This window comes from Carcharhinus amblyrhynchos, chromosome 24 (assembly GCF_965287045.1).
Source record: "Carcharhinus amblyrhynchos chromosome 24, sCarAmb.v2.hapA, whole genome shotgun sequence".
NCBI lineage: Eukaryota > Metazoa > Chordata > Chondrichthyes > Carcharhiniformes > Carcharhinidae > Carcharhinus > Carcharhinus amblyrhynchos.
In genome coordinates this window covers 15159480-15177276 of record NC_137347.1, presented here as the reverse complement: position 1 = coordinate 15177276, position 17797 = coordinate 15159480, and the positions used below count along the sequence as shown (strand labels likewise).

General features: G+C 44.4%; 1 protein-coding gene across 1 annotated transcript in view; it reads right to left on the bottom strand.

Annotated features, from left to right (window-relative positions):
- Positions 1–17797, bottom strand: part of csmd2 (CUB and Sushi multiple domains 2) — a 1720603-nt gene that overhangs the window by 262013 nt on the left and 1440793 nt on the right. The window contains exons 28-29 of the mRNA XM_080211135.1: positions 16642–16780; positions 10711–10898 (exon numbers count right to left, since the gene is read on the bottom strand). Of these exons, the coding sequence (XP_080067261.1) occupies positions 10711–10898; positions 16642–16780 (327 nt within the window). The remainder of the gene's footprint in view (positions 1–10710; positions 10899–16641; positions 16781–17797) is intronic.

Genomic DNA, 17797 nt, shown 5'->3' with positions numbered 1-17797 from the left:
TCCTCTGGACCCGCTCCAGTGCTCGTATATACTTTCTCAAGTGAGGAGATCAAAACTGCATACAGTACTCCAGGTGTGGAGTAAGCTAATGTCACAAGCACCTTATAGATGTTCCACAAATGAATAAAAAAAGATACACTGATAAAGATGAAGGGAATGACATGAATTCTTCCCTATAAGATGGCATGTTAAAGATTCAGCACTGTTGAGGCTTCTGCTGTTGATGGCTAGTTCTCAGGATCTGCTTCTTGTTTCTTCCAAAGAGTTGATTGAGAAAGATGAGCACCAGAACACTGTCACATCACCAAAAGGATTACAAGCATCTGAGATAGGAGAGCCAGCACTGTCAGATCAAACAAGTGTACCTTCCACCAGTGCAGGTACACCCACATTGGTGGGTCCTTTTGTCCGTTTGGAACATCTGGCACTGGATGAGAAGAATGGCAGCAGTGGACAGGAAGATGTGAAGGTTGGAAAAGCAACTGTGGGCAATGCCCCTTGGGCCAGGGAGCTGTATGGGGAGACAGGGCCTCGGGAATCACAAACAAGGAGGCTCTTGGTGGGAAGGGCATGATGTGTAGATGCCAATGTTGGACTGGGGTAAGAAGTCTCACAACACCAGGTTAAAGTTAAAACTTGTTGGACTTTAACCTGGTGTTGTGAGATTTCTTACTGTGGGAAAGGGCATGTTAGGGGCTGGGCAGGGGAGCCCCTCGGGAGGGTCGCAATGCCAATGAACAGTGTCAGGGATGGTGTGGGTAATAGCGTGTCTGTACAGCTGGTCCATGCCTTGTGCTTCTCGAATGTCTGGCGATTATTGTAAGCAGTTCTAAGGTTTTGAAAGATTGGCTACCCATCAACTATATCCTTCCAGAGCTTTGCCTTCTTCACAAGGCTCACAATCTCTCTGGAGGGCCACATTATGGAGAACACAGCAGATAGCCACAATGTGCGAGACGCTTGCAAGAGATTACTTCTCGGCGTTTTGGCTAAGACCAAATGGAGTATCGACATGCTGTACTTGGTTGAAGTCATTAGGTTACATTTCAGCTTCATTTGAAGCAATTTTTTAAAGCAGCATCTTGGCCTTTTGGCTAAGATGCAAATGAGATCAAGCCTTGGAGGTGGAGCTACACCTACTCCAATCAGCTTGGATCATGTAGATCAAGCCCAAGACAGGAGGTGAGAGCCCTGTCTTGTCAGCTTGGATCGGGAATGTCCCAACTTGTTGGGACTCTGAATTGGCTTTAATTTGACTTGATTGGATTGGAATAAAGTTTTAAAAAAATTTTAAAAACCTACACCTTGTCTGCAGTGGTTCAAGGCTGCGGCTCACCACCACTGAGGGATGTGTAGTCAATGCAGCCTAGCCAGCGACACCCACATTCCATAAATGAACTTTAAAAAAAAGACCCCTTGCATTTATGTAGTCAACAGCAGTTGACAACAATTGTTTAGCTAAGCAACTCGCTGGAACTTCCAGCATTCAGGGATGAGGTTTTCTTAAATTCCACAAGCACGGTATGTAAACAGTCTAGAATTAACCATCACACAACACAACAATTGAGTGTGAATCCAGTCGGGTAGATTCAACAATGTGTGTTGCACAGGTAATCTGCATTTTCAGGGAGCAGATGTGACAACACACATGGTATCAACGTGCACTGAGCTAGTGACACCCATATCCCCTGAAACAATCTTAACAAGCCCAATCTCCACCTCATGCTCACTGTGAGCAAAGCTCCCACTGCAAGTGCAGCGATACTGAAATGATCCATCGACATAAAGGGGTTATTTAATATTTGCTCTCTGCCAGCAGCTACATTGACTCTCAAATGCCCTCTGAAATAGAGGGTAGTTAGGGATGGGGAACAAATGCTGGGCTCAGTCAGTGAAGCCCACATCCTGTAGATGAATGAAAAATAAATATCCAGACTGCTGGACAATAAAGGCATTGTAGCAGTTGCCAGAATAGCAAGCTGCCACATGCATGAAACTCCTCATGGTCACTGATCAGCTGCATGCTTAGGGAGTGGAATCGCTTCCTGTGGTCACAAGGATGCAATCAAAGATGCCCTGCAGCACAGATAATTCAGTGTTGGAGGTGACTCACACTTCCCTTGCACCTACAAGGCGCTCCCCTCAGGTTTTGCAATTGGAACATCAATGAGATGCTATAGTCTGCTACCACCCAGGAGATGCCACCAAGATCTGCTGCTAATCCTTGGCCTTGGAAAGAGACAGAGGTAAAGAAATTTGACAACTACTGATGTGGCATGGTAAGCTGTGTTATTGGCTGTGAGATATTCTGGATCAAAGGCACAAATCTCAGTGACCATCTGCCTGGATAGGTGCAATCGTGTATGGCATTGGTTTTCTGACCGGTCCATGTAGTTTTTTTCTACGATAGTTCACTTAATGATCTCCCTTGCCTTCCTATCACTCATTCCTCTCCACTGCCTCCTTATTGCCAGGGCTCTGTAACTGTTCGTGAGGATATTGATCCTCATCGTTGCTTATCCAATCTCAGAAAACTTTAATCCCATGTCCATCAACCTCCCTCACAATGACCTCTGGATGCTCAGCTCCCTTGTGGTCCCATAATTCCTGGAGGGTCATGATCCCTTCTGCTGCCAAAATAGGTACAGTTCACTTATTCTGCACACCAGTGGCTGGGCGCCCCTCTCTCAGCCTGTTTTGGACCCACTGAATTTAATGAGCTGACAACAAAATTGTTAATAAGGTCAATTGGCCACTTTTTTTGGGGGGGGACGGGTGGCTGTGATGGAAGGGAGTGGGGGGGGAGGTGGCTGTGATGGAAGGGAGCAAGAGGAACAACTAATTCATCTCAATTCAGGCATCTGGCTAACAATGTGTACAGTTGTGACAACTTATATTCTCTATTTATAAGTTCTTCTCTCAATAAGTTGCACACAGGTGACTTAACCAATCATCTGCCAGAATTTAAATGATGTCAATGAATTAAAGATACAATTGGAACCTACATTTTAATAGTGAAATGACACTGCCTAACCAGCACTTAATCAATTTATTTGTAGCCGGGAGGTCCATTCACGTCACGGACAGGTCTCTGTTAAACTGCTTAGTTTCGCACCCACTTAAACAGGAGCATCAGCACTGACTCAGACTGTGGTGAGCTGAGGAATGCAAACCCACGATGGCAATATGTTACAGATGTGAGAGCTAAGGAGCACTTTCTTCGTGTGAGAGTCATTTCATTCATTTACGTAAACACTGCATTAGAGGCAATCAAAACTTTTACAGCTGAGCTGTGAAAAATTCTTGAGGTGTAGCACAGGCGACTCTTATTACTGTGTTTAATGGTTGCATCAGTCCAACTACCATTAAATACAATACTAACAGAACATTTCCATGCTTCCCATGTTGCAAGCAAGAGCACAGTGGTACTTGACTTGAAGTGTTTCATTTTTTTTAATCTGCTACCAATGTGCTCTCCAGCGAACTCATTTCCACGGTTGTTAATTGCAAGTGAGGAGCACATCCAAGCAAGACTGTTTACAGGTACTGCTATGAGAGCAGTTCAGAAATAAATAAACCTTTTCTGTGTTTACTTGTGGAAATGACTCCAATCTCTGGAGCTGACACTTGTTTATCTTCAAACTGTTACATAGGAAGCATGCAACGATTATCAAAGGATCACGGCACAGTAATGAGTCTGCGCTGGAAATCCAAGCCAAACGGTTCTTGGGGTTTACTGAACAGAGGGAGTCACCACCTCAATGGGAGTGATGACAAATTGCCCAATTTAAGGGTAGCACTGTGAAGGGCTTGGCAGCCACTGCTTTACCCACCCTATCATCTCAACCCCATTGGCAGCTTGGTAGCACAGTAGTTAGCACTGCTGCTTCACAACTCCAGGGACCTGGGTTCGATTCCTGGCTCAGGTCACTGTCTGTGCGGAGTTTGCACATTCTCCTCTGCGTGGGTTTCCCCCAGGTGCTCCGGTTTCCTCCCACAGTCCAAAGATGTGCAGGTTAGGTTAATTGGCCATGCTAAATTGCCCCTTAGTGTCCTGAGATGCGCAGGTTAGAGGGATTAGTGGCTAAAATATGTAGAGATATGGGGTTCTGGCCTGCTTGGGATTGTGGTCAATGCAGACTCGATGGGCCAAAGGGCCTCTTTCCGCACTTAGGGTTCTATGATTCATCATGCCTTACATACTGGGGAGAAATATCAAAATTCAGAAAGAAAAATCAAACATGAATAAAGAAGGAGGAGAGGAAAATGGTGCTTCTACATCAGGACAGAAATTCTGATCAAAGTTCCTCATTTCTTGAAGTGTTGGATGGAAATTACTGCCTTCAGGTTAAGGGTGAGTGGGTGAATTTAACCAGTCAGGCGGGTGCCAGGTGGAGACCCCACCATCTCACTGTCTTTACCCTGGTTAAGTTTGGGGCAGGAAGCTTTTGCACAGCTTTCCCACCTTGTCTCAAACTGAGGCTCTTAAGTACGCAATTAATACCCATTTGCCATCGCATGGGTAATCTCCCACAACCCCAACTTGGAGAGCTCCATCCTGCCCTCACTCACCTGAGGCCTGCATCTTCACTGATCCCAGACCACTGCCTGGGACCATTTCCAAAGCTGCCACTGCTACTTGGTGACTGATGGGTTGGGAGATTCTTGGGGGGGTGCGGTGGTGGGGAGGCAGGGGTTGTAGGTGGGTGAGGTGGGGGCGAGTGCTGGCCATTTATGTGTCTGAGGGGCACAATACAGCAGGTCTTCCTGAAAGGAGTCACACCACCCAATGGGTGGAACCCCCATCACAGGCATTAGTTGCTGCTCATTAACCCCGTTTCACTCACACGCGCTGTCTGATCTGCTGAGGAGTTGCGCCGTTTTCAGTTTTGCTTGAAATTTCCAACAGCTGCAGTATTTCGCTTTTGAATTGATGTTTCTCTGCAGAAACCTGAAAGCAGCTGGGCGAGATGCAGGTTAAGGTTGAAGCTGACCCTGTCTGGACAACCTGTAATTTACTTTTCGCCCAAGGGCAAATTATGGTTGTGGGGATAATTTTCTCAGCGTGTGCTGTGGATAGGAAAATTGCCTCCTATATGTTTGTCTTTGACCTCGTGCTGAGATGGTCATAGCAATAAGGGCTGGAAGCAGTGTCATGCTATTGAGATGATTATACATGAAATGTCACCAAACAACTCTGTTTCAAGATTTGCCTTTTTAGAAAATGTCATTGTCTCAATTGAAGGTGGAAAATCGGCCACACTTGACACAACATCTACTGTCTACTACGTGTAAGATGAATATAGAAAATCCTGGAAACACTTTGTAAGTCACACAGAATGGTTATGGCACAGAAAGAGGCCATTAAGCCCATTGTTTGTGTGCTGGCTCTCTGAAGGACCAATTCATCCAAAGCCACTTTCTTGCCGTCTCTCCAATGCTCTGACATTCTTCCTTTTCAGATAATAATTCAATTCCCTCTTAAATAACTGAACCTGCCCACACTACACTCTCAGGCAGTGCATTCCAGATCCCAAACACTCAGCAAAAATAGTTTTTCCTCTTGTCACCTTTGCATCTATTGAAAATGACCTTAACTTTGTGTCCTCTTGTTCTTGATCATTCCAGCAACGTGAACAGTTTTACCCTATCTATTCTGTCCAAGCGCCTCATGATTTTGAGTACCTCTATTAAATCTCTCCTTAACTTTTTCTTCTCCAGGAAGAACTATCCCAAATTAGAATCATAGAATCCCTTCTGTGCAGGAGGCTATTTGACCCATTGAGTCTGCACTGACCACAATCCCACCCAGGCCCTATTCCTGTAAACCCAAATATTTACCTTGCTAGTCCCCCTGACACTAGGGTCAACTTAGCAAACAACCTAATCCACGCATCTTGGGACTGTGGGAGGAAACTGAACCACCTGGAGAATGTGCAAACTCCACACAGACAGTGAGAATGTGCAAACTCCACACAGACAGTGACCCGAGGCCAGAATTGAACCTTCATCCCTGGTGCTGTGAGGCAGCAGTGCTAACTATGCCAGTCTAAAAATTCTCCAAACTATCTACAAAATTGAAGTTTTGCTGAAAAGAAAAACATATTGCTGAAGCTTTCATTCTTGCACCCGTTGGGACAAATACAGGAATGCCAAATTTCAAACGATCTCAAAATTTTATGTTACAGGAGGAAAGTCAAGTCAACGTTCATAAGTCAACTCTGACTGATTGAAAATTTGAACAGGAGAAACAAGCGGGTTCACATTGTTACCCAGCAATGGCGGTGCAAGTGGTATTTTCCCACTAACAGGGTACTATCATCATTCCAAAAAGCTCTTCTGCCTATTGCAATCTGAATTTTACTGCCAGTGTGAAGCCAGGTATATTGGTATATTCTTTGGGTGTTCTTAATAGGCAGAGGACAAACCATATTCAACCAACCCGCACTCTCAAAACCCAAAACAAAATGCCCACCATTAGATTTGATTCTGGATTTGGACAGCACTTGCGGAACAATCCTGAGTGTGTTAATAGCTACACTAACAGCCACCTTAAGATCGTAGTCAAGCCTGTGACATGGCTTATTCATACTTGCTAGGGGCTACATACACAGATATATATATATATATATATATATATACAGGAACCCATTCCCTGCAAACAAAAGGAATATATTCAAACTGTACACCTTTTTTGAATTACCTGGGAGCTATGACATTCCCTGTTGCTTTTTCCAAAGCAACAGCTTAACCAATCAGTTGACTGGCCAACTAATTAGTACCCTTTACCTGTCTTTGCAGCAACATTCAACTGTTTGGAACGGATTTTCTCACCCCTGGAAAGCAGTTTGATGAATCTTTTCTGTATCCTCGCTAATGTTTTCACATCTTTGCCAAAGTGTTGCACTCAGAGCAGAATACAATATGCCATTTGGGGCTGAACCAGGGTTTAACACAAGTTTAATATAGTTTACTCCCTTCTGTACTCTGTGCCCCAAATAATAAATTCTAGGATCCCATCTGTTATAATAAACTTAGTCTCAATCTGTCCTGCCACCCTCAATGGCTTATGCACATATACTCCGAGTAACTTATGCTCCTATACCCTGCTTTAGAATGCCTGGAAAATGGTCTGATGAGAGAAACAGAGATCTTGGAGGGAATTCTGTATCCTCCCAGCCACGTGTTTCTTGGCGGTGGGAGGTGACTTGCTGTTCGCTGGTGGAGGATTCCCCTGTCCCGCTGTTGTCGATGGGATTTCCCTTTGATATCATCTCATGTTGCCATGAAACCCATGAGAGGGGGTGCGCTGTCAGTGAGACCAGAGAATCCCATTGGTGTGAACAGTCGAACCACCCCCACCCCAGCCGCTGCCCCCTTCCCGCTCCCCACACACCCCACCTCTGACATTTCATGTCACCTACTTTTAGTCATTAACTTTGTTTCTCTCTTCACAGATGCTGCCGGACCTGCTGAGTATTTCCAACTTTTGTTTGTATTTTGGATTATTTCATCCACGGTATTTTGCTTCTGATAAGGATGAATGCATGATCAAAAGCTCTAAGCAGAGGAATCTGCCATGTTTTTGGAGTGAGGGAATGGATACTCATCTTCAAACTAGTCAATGGTCCACATATAATTGGCAGCACTCCAAATCTCAATTTGCTAAGGCTTCAAGACAAAGGATCACAGAATCCCTACAGTGCAGGTAGAGATGATTCAGTCCATCAAGTTTGCACTGACAACAATCCTACCCAGGCCCTACCCCTGTAGCTCCACCCATTTACCCTGCTAATCTCTCTGACACTAAGGGTAATTTAGTATGGCCAATCCACCTAACCCGCACATCTTTGGACTGCGAGAGAAAATGGAACTACCCAGAGGAAACCCACGCCGACACGGGGAGAATGTCCAAACTCCACACAGTTGAGACCAGAATTGAACCCGGATGTCCCTGGCGCTTTGAGGCAGCAGAGCTAACCACTGTGTCACCATGTCACCCTGCTACAAATCTCACCCCCCACCCCCGGCTTTCCTCTTTTCCTCCTCTCCTGTACACTTTGTTTCCACCCTGCCTCTACCCAAAGTTTTAAAATAGCTGGATTTCTCTCTGAAAAGATGTATGCAGCTTTTCCAAAGCCACACGCTCTTTGCAGTTGTTCAGCAGCGTTCCTTATTAGGGCATGAGTAAAGCGATACTTCAGTTACATTCCCGTATAGTGAGAAAAAACACAACACAAATATGTTTTACACTCTGCAACAAGGTGCTTAAAATCACGAATTATGACTGCATTTTTAGAGAATCCCTAGATTCTCATTATTTTGGTACTCATTTATGACTGTTAGTCATGTCATGGTTTCGAGCATTTTTGGAAACCTCCTCCATAGTCCTAATGTCAGCTTGTTTCAATTACCTCAATAATTTCCCTCATATTAACAAGCTCATGTTTATTTAGCTCAACACGTTCCTGGAACACGATTCACTCACTTAAATTCCACAGCTTATGGCCTTCATTGTTAGGATGTAACTGATGATAGCATTGGATCTGTTGTAATGTGACCAATGGTAACACGTTGTAAGGGTCAGCTATCCCAGTAAACCATGTAACCAATGACAGAATGATGTGATGATCAGTTGACCAACTGACTCAGTATAAATAAGAACCTGTTGGGAAGTGTTATTTTACTTGGAATGGCCCAGGGTGAGGCCTCAAGTTTGGAGTAATGAAGTTCCTTTGTTAAACGTTTTCTTTGATTGATAAGTTGGAGTAAGTTTTGTTATAGTTGTACTGTCTACACTGGAAGAGTTCCTTCTGGATGAACATTCATTGCAATGGCTGCTCCCTTAAACAAAAAGAAAGAATTGTATTTACATAACACCTTTTCATGTCCACGGGGCATCCCAAAGCACTTTACAACCAAGGAAGTAATTTTGGAGTATAGTCACTGCTGTAATGTAGGGAACAGGCAGGTAATCTTTGCACAGCAAGTTCCCACAAGCAGCAATATGAAAATGACCAGATCATTTGTTTTTGTGATATTGATTGACAGATAAACATTATCCAGGAATCCCCTTATCTTCTTCAAAGTAGGCCATGGGAACTTTTATGCGTACCCAAGGGAAGCAGCTAAGTTTAACATTTAGATTTAAAGCTCTGACAAATGGTTATCCAGGCTTGAAACATTGGCTCTATTCTCGCTCCACAAATGCTGTCAGACCTACTGAGATTTTCCAGCATTTTTTGTTATTGTTTCAAATTCTAGCATCTGCAGTATTTTGCTTTTATCCCAAGTTTAACATTTTCTGTTCCTAACAGCCCTTATGGCAGGAGTTAAGCATGTAAAATCTGTTAAAATCCATTTCAAGTGCTGATCTATACGACACTTGTTTAATAACAATGAATATTGATCTGTGACGTGTTGCTTCTCTCTATTTCTTTGAGACCACAGCTCAGACATTCACCCAGAAGTTAACTGATCCACATCAGTGGGTAACTAAAGGCTAGCCACTGTCAAGATTGGTATTTTGCCTGTGTTGAAAGGACTGGCCAATGTGTGGGGAAGCTGCCATGCCTCCTTTATAAGCATTCCATGGTTCATGAAGGAAGCACCTCCTGCCACCCCCACGCCCCTCCCAATGAATTAGATGCTCTTGTGCTGAGTGCGCTGACAGGTGATACCTCATGACCACCCCCTTCACCAGACTCCGCTTGCCTGGTGTTGGAGCCCCCATCAGCTTTTTGTTTGCTTCCTCCTGGAACTCCTGCCGGAGAACTGTTGTCACTCGCAGTGACATAGCTGAGGCTACAGAGTCCTCTGATTGGGCCAGTAGCTACTCAGGGCAGGCTGCCATCCACTTAATCTGTCGATGCCACTCCTCCAATAGCGGGTCTCTTACCCTCTCAACAAAATTCCGTCTGTCATCTCTCAGCCAGAAAGACATGAGAGCAACCTGTTCCAAGCAATCACTAAACAGCAATCCAGGGGCGATGCAGTAGCACAGTGGTTAGCACAGCTGCCTCACAGTGCCAGGCTCCCGGGTTTGATTCCCGGCTTGGGTGACTGTATGTAGAGTTTGCACATTCTCCACGTGCCTGTGTGGGTTTCCTCCGGGTGCTCCTGTTTCTTCCCACAGTCCGAAAGATGTGCTGGTTAAGTGCATTGGCCATGCTAAATTCTCCCTCAGTATGCCCAAACAAGTGCTGGAGTGTGGCAACAAGGGCATTTTCACAGTAATTTCATTGCAGTGTTAATGTAAGCCTACTTGTGACATAAATAATAAATAAACAATTTTGCTTACTATCTTGGTTTTGATTGTTCCTTTCCTGTTTACCTGGTCATGACCCTATCAACCCTACCTTCCCTCTCCCCAGCTCACCCCACCGTTAACATACTTGCCATGCAACATCTCTTTAAACATGATGGCAACTGTGTCTGCACCCAAACAATTCTATCAAGAATCAGCCAACTATGCTGCATAATCCCTCAGACATTTCACTACAATAAGAGCAACAGATGGCAACAGGACACTTCAATTATTTTTCTTATACAATCTTTTTTTCAAAAGACTTCAATGCATGGTTGCACACACACACACACACACACATACCAGCACTACACTTGGAAGTGTTCCCTGGGGCTTTGGTACAATCAGCACGTTCTTGTTAAACATTGTCGACACGATGATCTGTCTCGATGAAAATGAGTTACCTGTATATTGAAGAGAAAATCCCGTCATGCTGACAGAGGCGTCACTGCGAAAGGCCAGGAAAAGGTTGTTGCTGCTGCTCTCGATTCTGTCAGGCAGCTGCGGGCCTTGAAAGCTGCCAATCAGAGGACTGAGAGAATCTGGTCCATCATAAATGTGAAGGAAGTCATAGCCTGGCTCCACGTTGAAGCTGAAAGCAGAGAAGAGGAACAGTGTTCAAACAACCTTCAGGAATAATCCAAACTCAACCGTTTTGAGCCAGTTTCAGGGCCCACAACCACATGCAATTTTTCTTTTGCAAAGAGACCAAATAACTACACGTTATAGCACCAGGAATCTTATTCCATCAATATCACGACATATGAAGGCTGTTTTCCTGTTACAATTTACTTAATTGTCTGGAACACTTTTATAAAAGATACTGGCTGGGATTCTCCCACAGAAATTCCAACTGTTGAATTTGCGTGAAAACTGGAGTAAATCCCACTGTTTTTTTTCCCCCAGTGGGAATTTCAAAATTAATCCCCCATCCTCTCTGCACTGCAGAGTGTCCCAGCGTAAATCATGCTGAAAATCTGGGGTTGGGGCCTATCCCCACAGGAGAGGCCGGCAGCATCCCACTGAGCGGGTCACTGTGCACACGCGGATCCATCGGTGCCGACATCAGCGCATGCGCAGTGACCCCGTACTACCGGCCCCTCTGCCGATTGCCAGCCAGCTTGGGGATTTCTGTTCCGGGCCTGCTAATTCTAATTAAATTCCTATTTGAACATCATATGCAGCTTCACGCTGATTTCCGACACGGAGCTGAAGCTGCTGGAAATCTAGCACTGGGAGACACCATCGGGGCGGGATGCCCAGTGCAGATCCCATGCATTGATCTCCAGCCTGTTAGGCTAAAAGATAAGTGCAGCAGGGTGGGAGAATTGCCCCCCTTATCTTGGGTCAATTTAACTTTATCTTCTGTAATTCATTTTAAATTTCACATTTGTGTGTGTCAGTGGCACAGTGGAATTATCACGGGACTAGCAATCCAGAGGCCCAGACTAATGCCCTGGGCACTCGGGTTCGAATCCCACCTTGGCAGATGGTTGAATTATAATTCAATAAAAATTTGGAATTAAAAGCCTAATGGTGAACAGCATGATCATGAAAGTGTTGTCAAAAGGGGGAAGAAGGGGGAAGCAATGGCCTAGTGGTATTATCACTGGACTATTAATCCAGAAACTCGGCTACTGTTCTGAGGACCTGAGTTCGAACCCACCAGGGCAGGTGGTGAAATTTGAATTCAATTAAAGATATCTGGAATGAAGAATCTACTGATGACCATAACACCATTGTCAATTGTTGGAAAAACCCATCTGATTCACTAATGCCCTTTAGAGAAGGAAATCTGCCAACCTTACTTGGTCTGGCCTACAAGTGCCACAGCAGTGTGATTGACTCTTAAATGCCCTCCGAAATGGAGTAAGGGATAGGCAATGAGGAAAATGCAGTAAGGGATGGGCAATAAATGCTGGTCTCAGCCAGCAGTGTCCACATCCCATAAGAAATTGAACTAAAATGTCAGTCTCAGCCTTCCTCCATTCCCTTCTCCATTCCATCTTTCATTCAGATGCAACAAAGCCCAGACCTGTATGACTGATATTTTAAATAGAAACATCCACTGAACTGCAGGATCAGATGAAAATGGCACCTGGTCTGATTTTTCCCTGCAAAGTAATCTTAAACAAAATCAATGATACAATCCAGAATCCCACTGAGATCTAGGAGTCCCTAGAACACATACTGATCTTGGAGTAATATTATTATTATCATTATTGACAAGTGAAACTAGAACTTGGGAACATAGCCTTAAAATAGGCGGAAGCAGATTTAGGACTGAGTTGAGGAGGAACTTCTACACAAAGGGTTGTGAATCTGTGGAGTTCCCTGCCCAGTGAAGCAGTTGCGGCTACCTTGCTGCATGTTTTTAAGGCAAGGATAGATAAATTTTTGATCAGTAAAGGAATTAAGGGTAAGTGGCAGATAAGTGGAGCTGATTTCACAAAAAGATTAGCTATGATCTTACTGAATGGCAGAGCAGGCTCGAGGGGCCGGGTGGCCTACTCCTGCTCCGACTTCTTATGTTCTTATTTGTTTTATTTTGCTCGCTGACATTCCATGTTAATGATTTGTGACATTGACAATGGAAGAAAAGACAGACAGGTCTCAAAACCTGCTGGGCTGACTCCTTTAGCACAAAGAGAGGGTGCAGTGAAATCCTGGAGCTGTCCCAAAGAGATGCACAGAAAGACGAATTGGCAACTTCATGAAGGCAGAGCAAGTGGAGAATACAGAACAGTAAGGACAGAACAAGAGACTCAAAACAGGGAAGGAGAGAGGCTACTTTTCCAACCCATCATTAACCCTACCTTCAGAGTCAGGGGTGTGAAAAGCTGAGCTTTTTTTTGTATACTGTTACTGCTTAAAAACTGTTTAGAGTTTTTGTTTTTTCCTATGTTCATTGTCATCAAGGATAGGCAGTGAGAGTGGCAATGGGTTCAAAATATAATTTAAATATACATACATTTTCCCTGAGGGGCAGCACATTGGCACAGGAGTGGCATGTTAGCACTGATGCCTCACAACATCAGGGACGTGGGTTCGATTCCCGGCTTAGGTCACTGTCTGTGTGGAGCTTGCACATTCTCTCCTTGTCTGTGTGGGTTTCCTCTGGGCGCTCCGGTTTTTCCCCACAGTCCAAAGATGTGCGGGTTAGGTAGATTAGTCATGCTAAATTGCCCCTTAGTGTCAGAGGGATCAGCTAGGGTAAATGCATGGGTGGGGATAGAGCCTGGGTGAGATTGTGGTTGGTGCAGACTAGATGGGCCGAATGGCCTCCTTCTAAGACTCTATGAATCTCATAATTTTGCTGAGAATATTCTGTATTCGATGCATCAGACATTGAAACCACTTCAGTAACTTTCAAGAGGCTAACATTGAGTGTAATGTCTAACGCAGAAGTAGCATTTTAAAACAGATATTGATTTTAGATGGGATCTGAAAGAACAATTAGCAATGAGTAATCCCAAACCCCACAAGTAAAACCTTCTCTGGTCACAGGTCATAGATGTTTGCCACACATTATTAGATTTGAAATCCTGCTTCAGTTCTCCAAGTGTTACAGGATGTGAAACATATAAATGAGCAAGTATTTCCAAAGGCCTATTGTTTCTCTCCCATTGATTTGCGCAGAAAATGGTAAAATATTGATATTAGTGTCTAATATATTCCGCACTGCTCAGATCTCGTGGGGCTGCAATAATTGCTGTCTTGTAATGCTGCTCAAATCAACACAATACAGTTATTTTAGCAAGGTTTCAGCAGGAGATAATGTCCGTGGTATCTTCATCAGTCCCAGGAAGTGAACTCCTGTTGTGGAAAGGTCACCCTGCCACCCTCCAACTGTCATGCGGCTTCTATTCCACCATTTCCTAATTAGCCTGTTCCAAGACCAGCATGAAATGGCTTTAATGATTAAAAAGTTAAAAAAAAACTGTTCTGCATGCCTGAGCAATGGTTTAACAAGTGCAAGCGCTTTTAAATTTGTTGACCCACATTTTATTCAACATTGCTGATAACACAAGGACTTACATTCAGCTGTTCCTGGAGCTGGTCGTTCATCTCATCAATACTGATTACACATGCAACAATCCTCATCTATCTGCAGCCAAATTTGATCCAAGTTTTTTTAAAATTTTTTTTTAGTGTCCACAAGTAGGCTTACGTTAATGCTGCAATGAAATTACTGTGAAAAATCCCCGAGTCGCCACACTCCAGCATCTGTTCGGGTACACTGAAGGAGAATTTAGCACAGCCAATGCACCCTAATCAGCATGTCTGTGGGAGGAAACCGGAGCACCCAGAGGAAACCCACGTAGACACGGAGAGAACATGCAAACATAAGAACATAAGAAATAGGAGCAGGAGTAGGCCATCTCGCCCTTCGAGCCTGCCCCGCCATTCAATAAGATCATGGCTGATCTGAAGTGGATCTGTTCCACTTTCCCGCTTTCTTCCCATAACCCTTAATTCCCTTGTCTATCAGAAACCTATCTACCTGTGACTTAAATATATTCAGCGAGGTAGCCTCCACCACTTCAACAGGCAGAGAATTCCAGAGATTCACCACCCTTTGAGTGAAGAAGTTCCTCCTCAACTCTGATCTAAACTGCCCTCCCCTTATCTTGAGGCTGTGTCCTCTAGTCCTGCAATTCTTTCTAAGCGGGAAGAATCTTTCTAACTCTACCCTATCCATCCCCTTCATTATCTTATACGTCTCTATAAGATCCCCCCTCATCCTTCTAAACTCAGACCCAGTCTATTTAGTCTCTCTTCATAGGCCAACCCCCTCATCTCTGGTATCAGCCTAGCGAACCTCCTCTGCACTCCCTCCAAGGCCAATATATCCTTCCGCAAGCGCAGCAACCAAAACTGCACACAGTACTCCAGCTGCAGCCTCACCAGTACCCTGTACAATTGCAGCAAGACCTCCCTGCTTTTATATTCTATCCCTCTCGCTATAAAGGCCAGCATTCCATTTGCCTTCTTGATCACCTGCTGCACCTGCAGACTGGGTTTTTGCGACTCGTGCACAAGGACCCCCAGGTCCCTCTGCACCGAGCATGTTGCAGCTTTTCGCCTTTTAAATAATAATCCACACAAACTCCGCACAAACAGTGACCCGAGGCCAGAATCGAACCTGGGGCTCCTGGTGCTGTGAAGCCACAGTCTAACCACTGTACCACTAGGTAAAATATAAACCTTCTTCATTTAGTCTCAGCTTAGTGGAATTAATTGGGTTGCTCTTTCAGAGCTGGTACAGGCCTCCTTTTGAGCTGTATTAGTCTATTTTTTGAAACATAAAACATTGTGCAGATATGATTCCAAGATACACAAATAATGGGACTGAGGATTTGTTGAGATATCATTTCTGTTTTCAGATTCTCTGCAGGCAAACGGATGTCCGCAAGCCTCGGAGTGGCTTGATCTTCTCCTGTGCGCTGCCCACAGGTCCATCAGCCATCTCAAATTATTTTTCAAGAGTCTAAATTTACCTCTTTCACTGTGTGAGGATTCAGCATTTCAGAAGCTCATTGTTGGGTGTTGTGGTAATGTTGAAATGTCAAACGCATCAACTTTAAACACATCCTTTCTGAGTCCATGGGCAATCAAAATCAAATTGTGCCCAAGCGCTCCCCCATCTCCCCTCACCCTGCACAACATAATGCTGCGTACGAGATTAACCGAACGTACAAATCGGCATGGTGACACAGTGGTTAGCACTGCTGCCTCACCGCACCAGGGACCCAGGTACGATTCCTGCCTTGGGTCACTGTCTGTGCAAAGTTTGCACATTCTCACTTGTGTCTGTGTGAGTTTCCTTCGGGTGCTCCAGTTTCCTCCCACAGTCCAAAGGTGTGTGGGTTAGGTAAATTGGTCATGCTAAATTCTCCCTCAGTGTACCCGAACAGGCAACCGAGTGTGGCAACTAGGGGATTTTTACAGTAACTTCAGTGCAGTGTAAATGTCAGCCTACTTGTGATTAGTAAGTAAACTATAACTTTAAATCACTGGTTTTTCACACTATTGATCCAAATTGCATCAGGGATCTTTCATAGTGAATGGTCCTGCCTTCCAATTAGTTTTGGATGTACTCAGTGCTTACAATGCGCTGGATTAATACTGTGACCCTGTAATTGTGCAGTGTCTTAATCTCTTGTGTTTATTACACTGGAATTATAATGTTCCACAGTTAATATAATCACAGAATCATAGAAAATCACAACACAAAGCGGCCATTCAACCGGCCCCCACAATTTGTTCCTATCCCTTCATGCTCCACACCCTCAGATAAGGTTTTAAAAACCTAATTTTCATGCAGAACTTACCTCTGGAAGGTGAGAGAAATGACATAGTCGGGTGACACTGTCACTTTCCAGTCACATTCCTTGCCGTGCGGATAAGGCTCTGGATAAAAGGGTGACAAGATGATTCCTGTGGGTCCAGTCAGGTTCCCTCCGCAAGGAGCTGGGAAAAGGGGAGAAAATTATTAACCTGAATATCCCGAATTTCAGAAACAAGGTCAATTTTTCTTGAAAGAATTCAATCTGCAGGGTTATCACATTTCAAGTGATGATTCAAACTTTTCTGTTGTAGAGCAAATCAATGTGAGGTTCGAGGTGTCTGACAGCAGCTGGCAAGGTACTTGTGCCAGGATTATTTATCTCTTTCTTCAATCTTTGCCAAATTCCTCTGCCACATCTCTGAAACGATGTGGAGATTCCGGCGTCGGACTGGGGTGGGGACAGTAAGAAGTCTCACATCACCAGGTTAAAGTCTAATGGGTTTATTGAGAATCACAAGCTTTTGGAGCACTGCTCCCTCATCAGGCCCCAAAAGCTTGTGATTCTAAACAAACCTGTTGGACTTTAATCTGGTGTTGTGAAACTTCTTACCGCACACACCTCTGAAAGGCAGTGACTATTTTCTGGTATACAATTAATTCCATAGGCACCAACTGCCTTCCAGTCCCTTGTAACTCCTGCCTAAACCAGACATTGGATCCGCTATCAATACGGACTGAGGGCCAAATGCACACTGAAGACTGCTCCAAAAAAAAGCCTGATAGGCAGCTGAGTGCACCGACCCTAGTGATGTCTACCTCCACCCATTTGGCAGGCTAGGCACAAAATTGCTCCTGAAAGAAAAGGTCCCATATCGTTGGGCAGTCAGGAACACCTCCACTCCCACGCACCTGAAGGCCGATGCATCTTAACACTCTGGGGGTTTTAGCCTCCATAGCACACCAGGTCCTCACTGAATCAGGCTAGCTAAAATATCCCTCACAAAGTGTGTGCCTATCTAGGGATCAGGCAGAAATTGTGCCCTTTGAGACTTTGAGAACTGTAGAAGCCCAACGTGAATGGATCTTAACCATTTTCTGGTGCATTCTTCCAGAGTTAATGATAGATCAGTGAAAATTACATCAGAATTTCAGTGTCTTACTGCATTTAATAATATTTTTTGGACCTCTTTCTCTCTTAC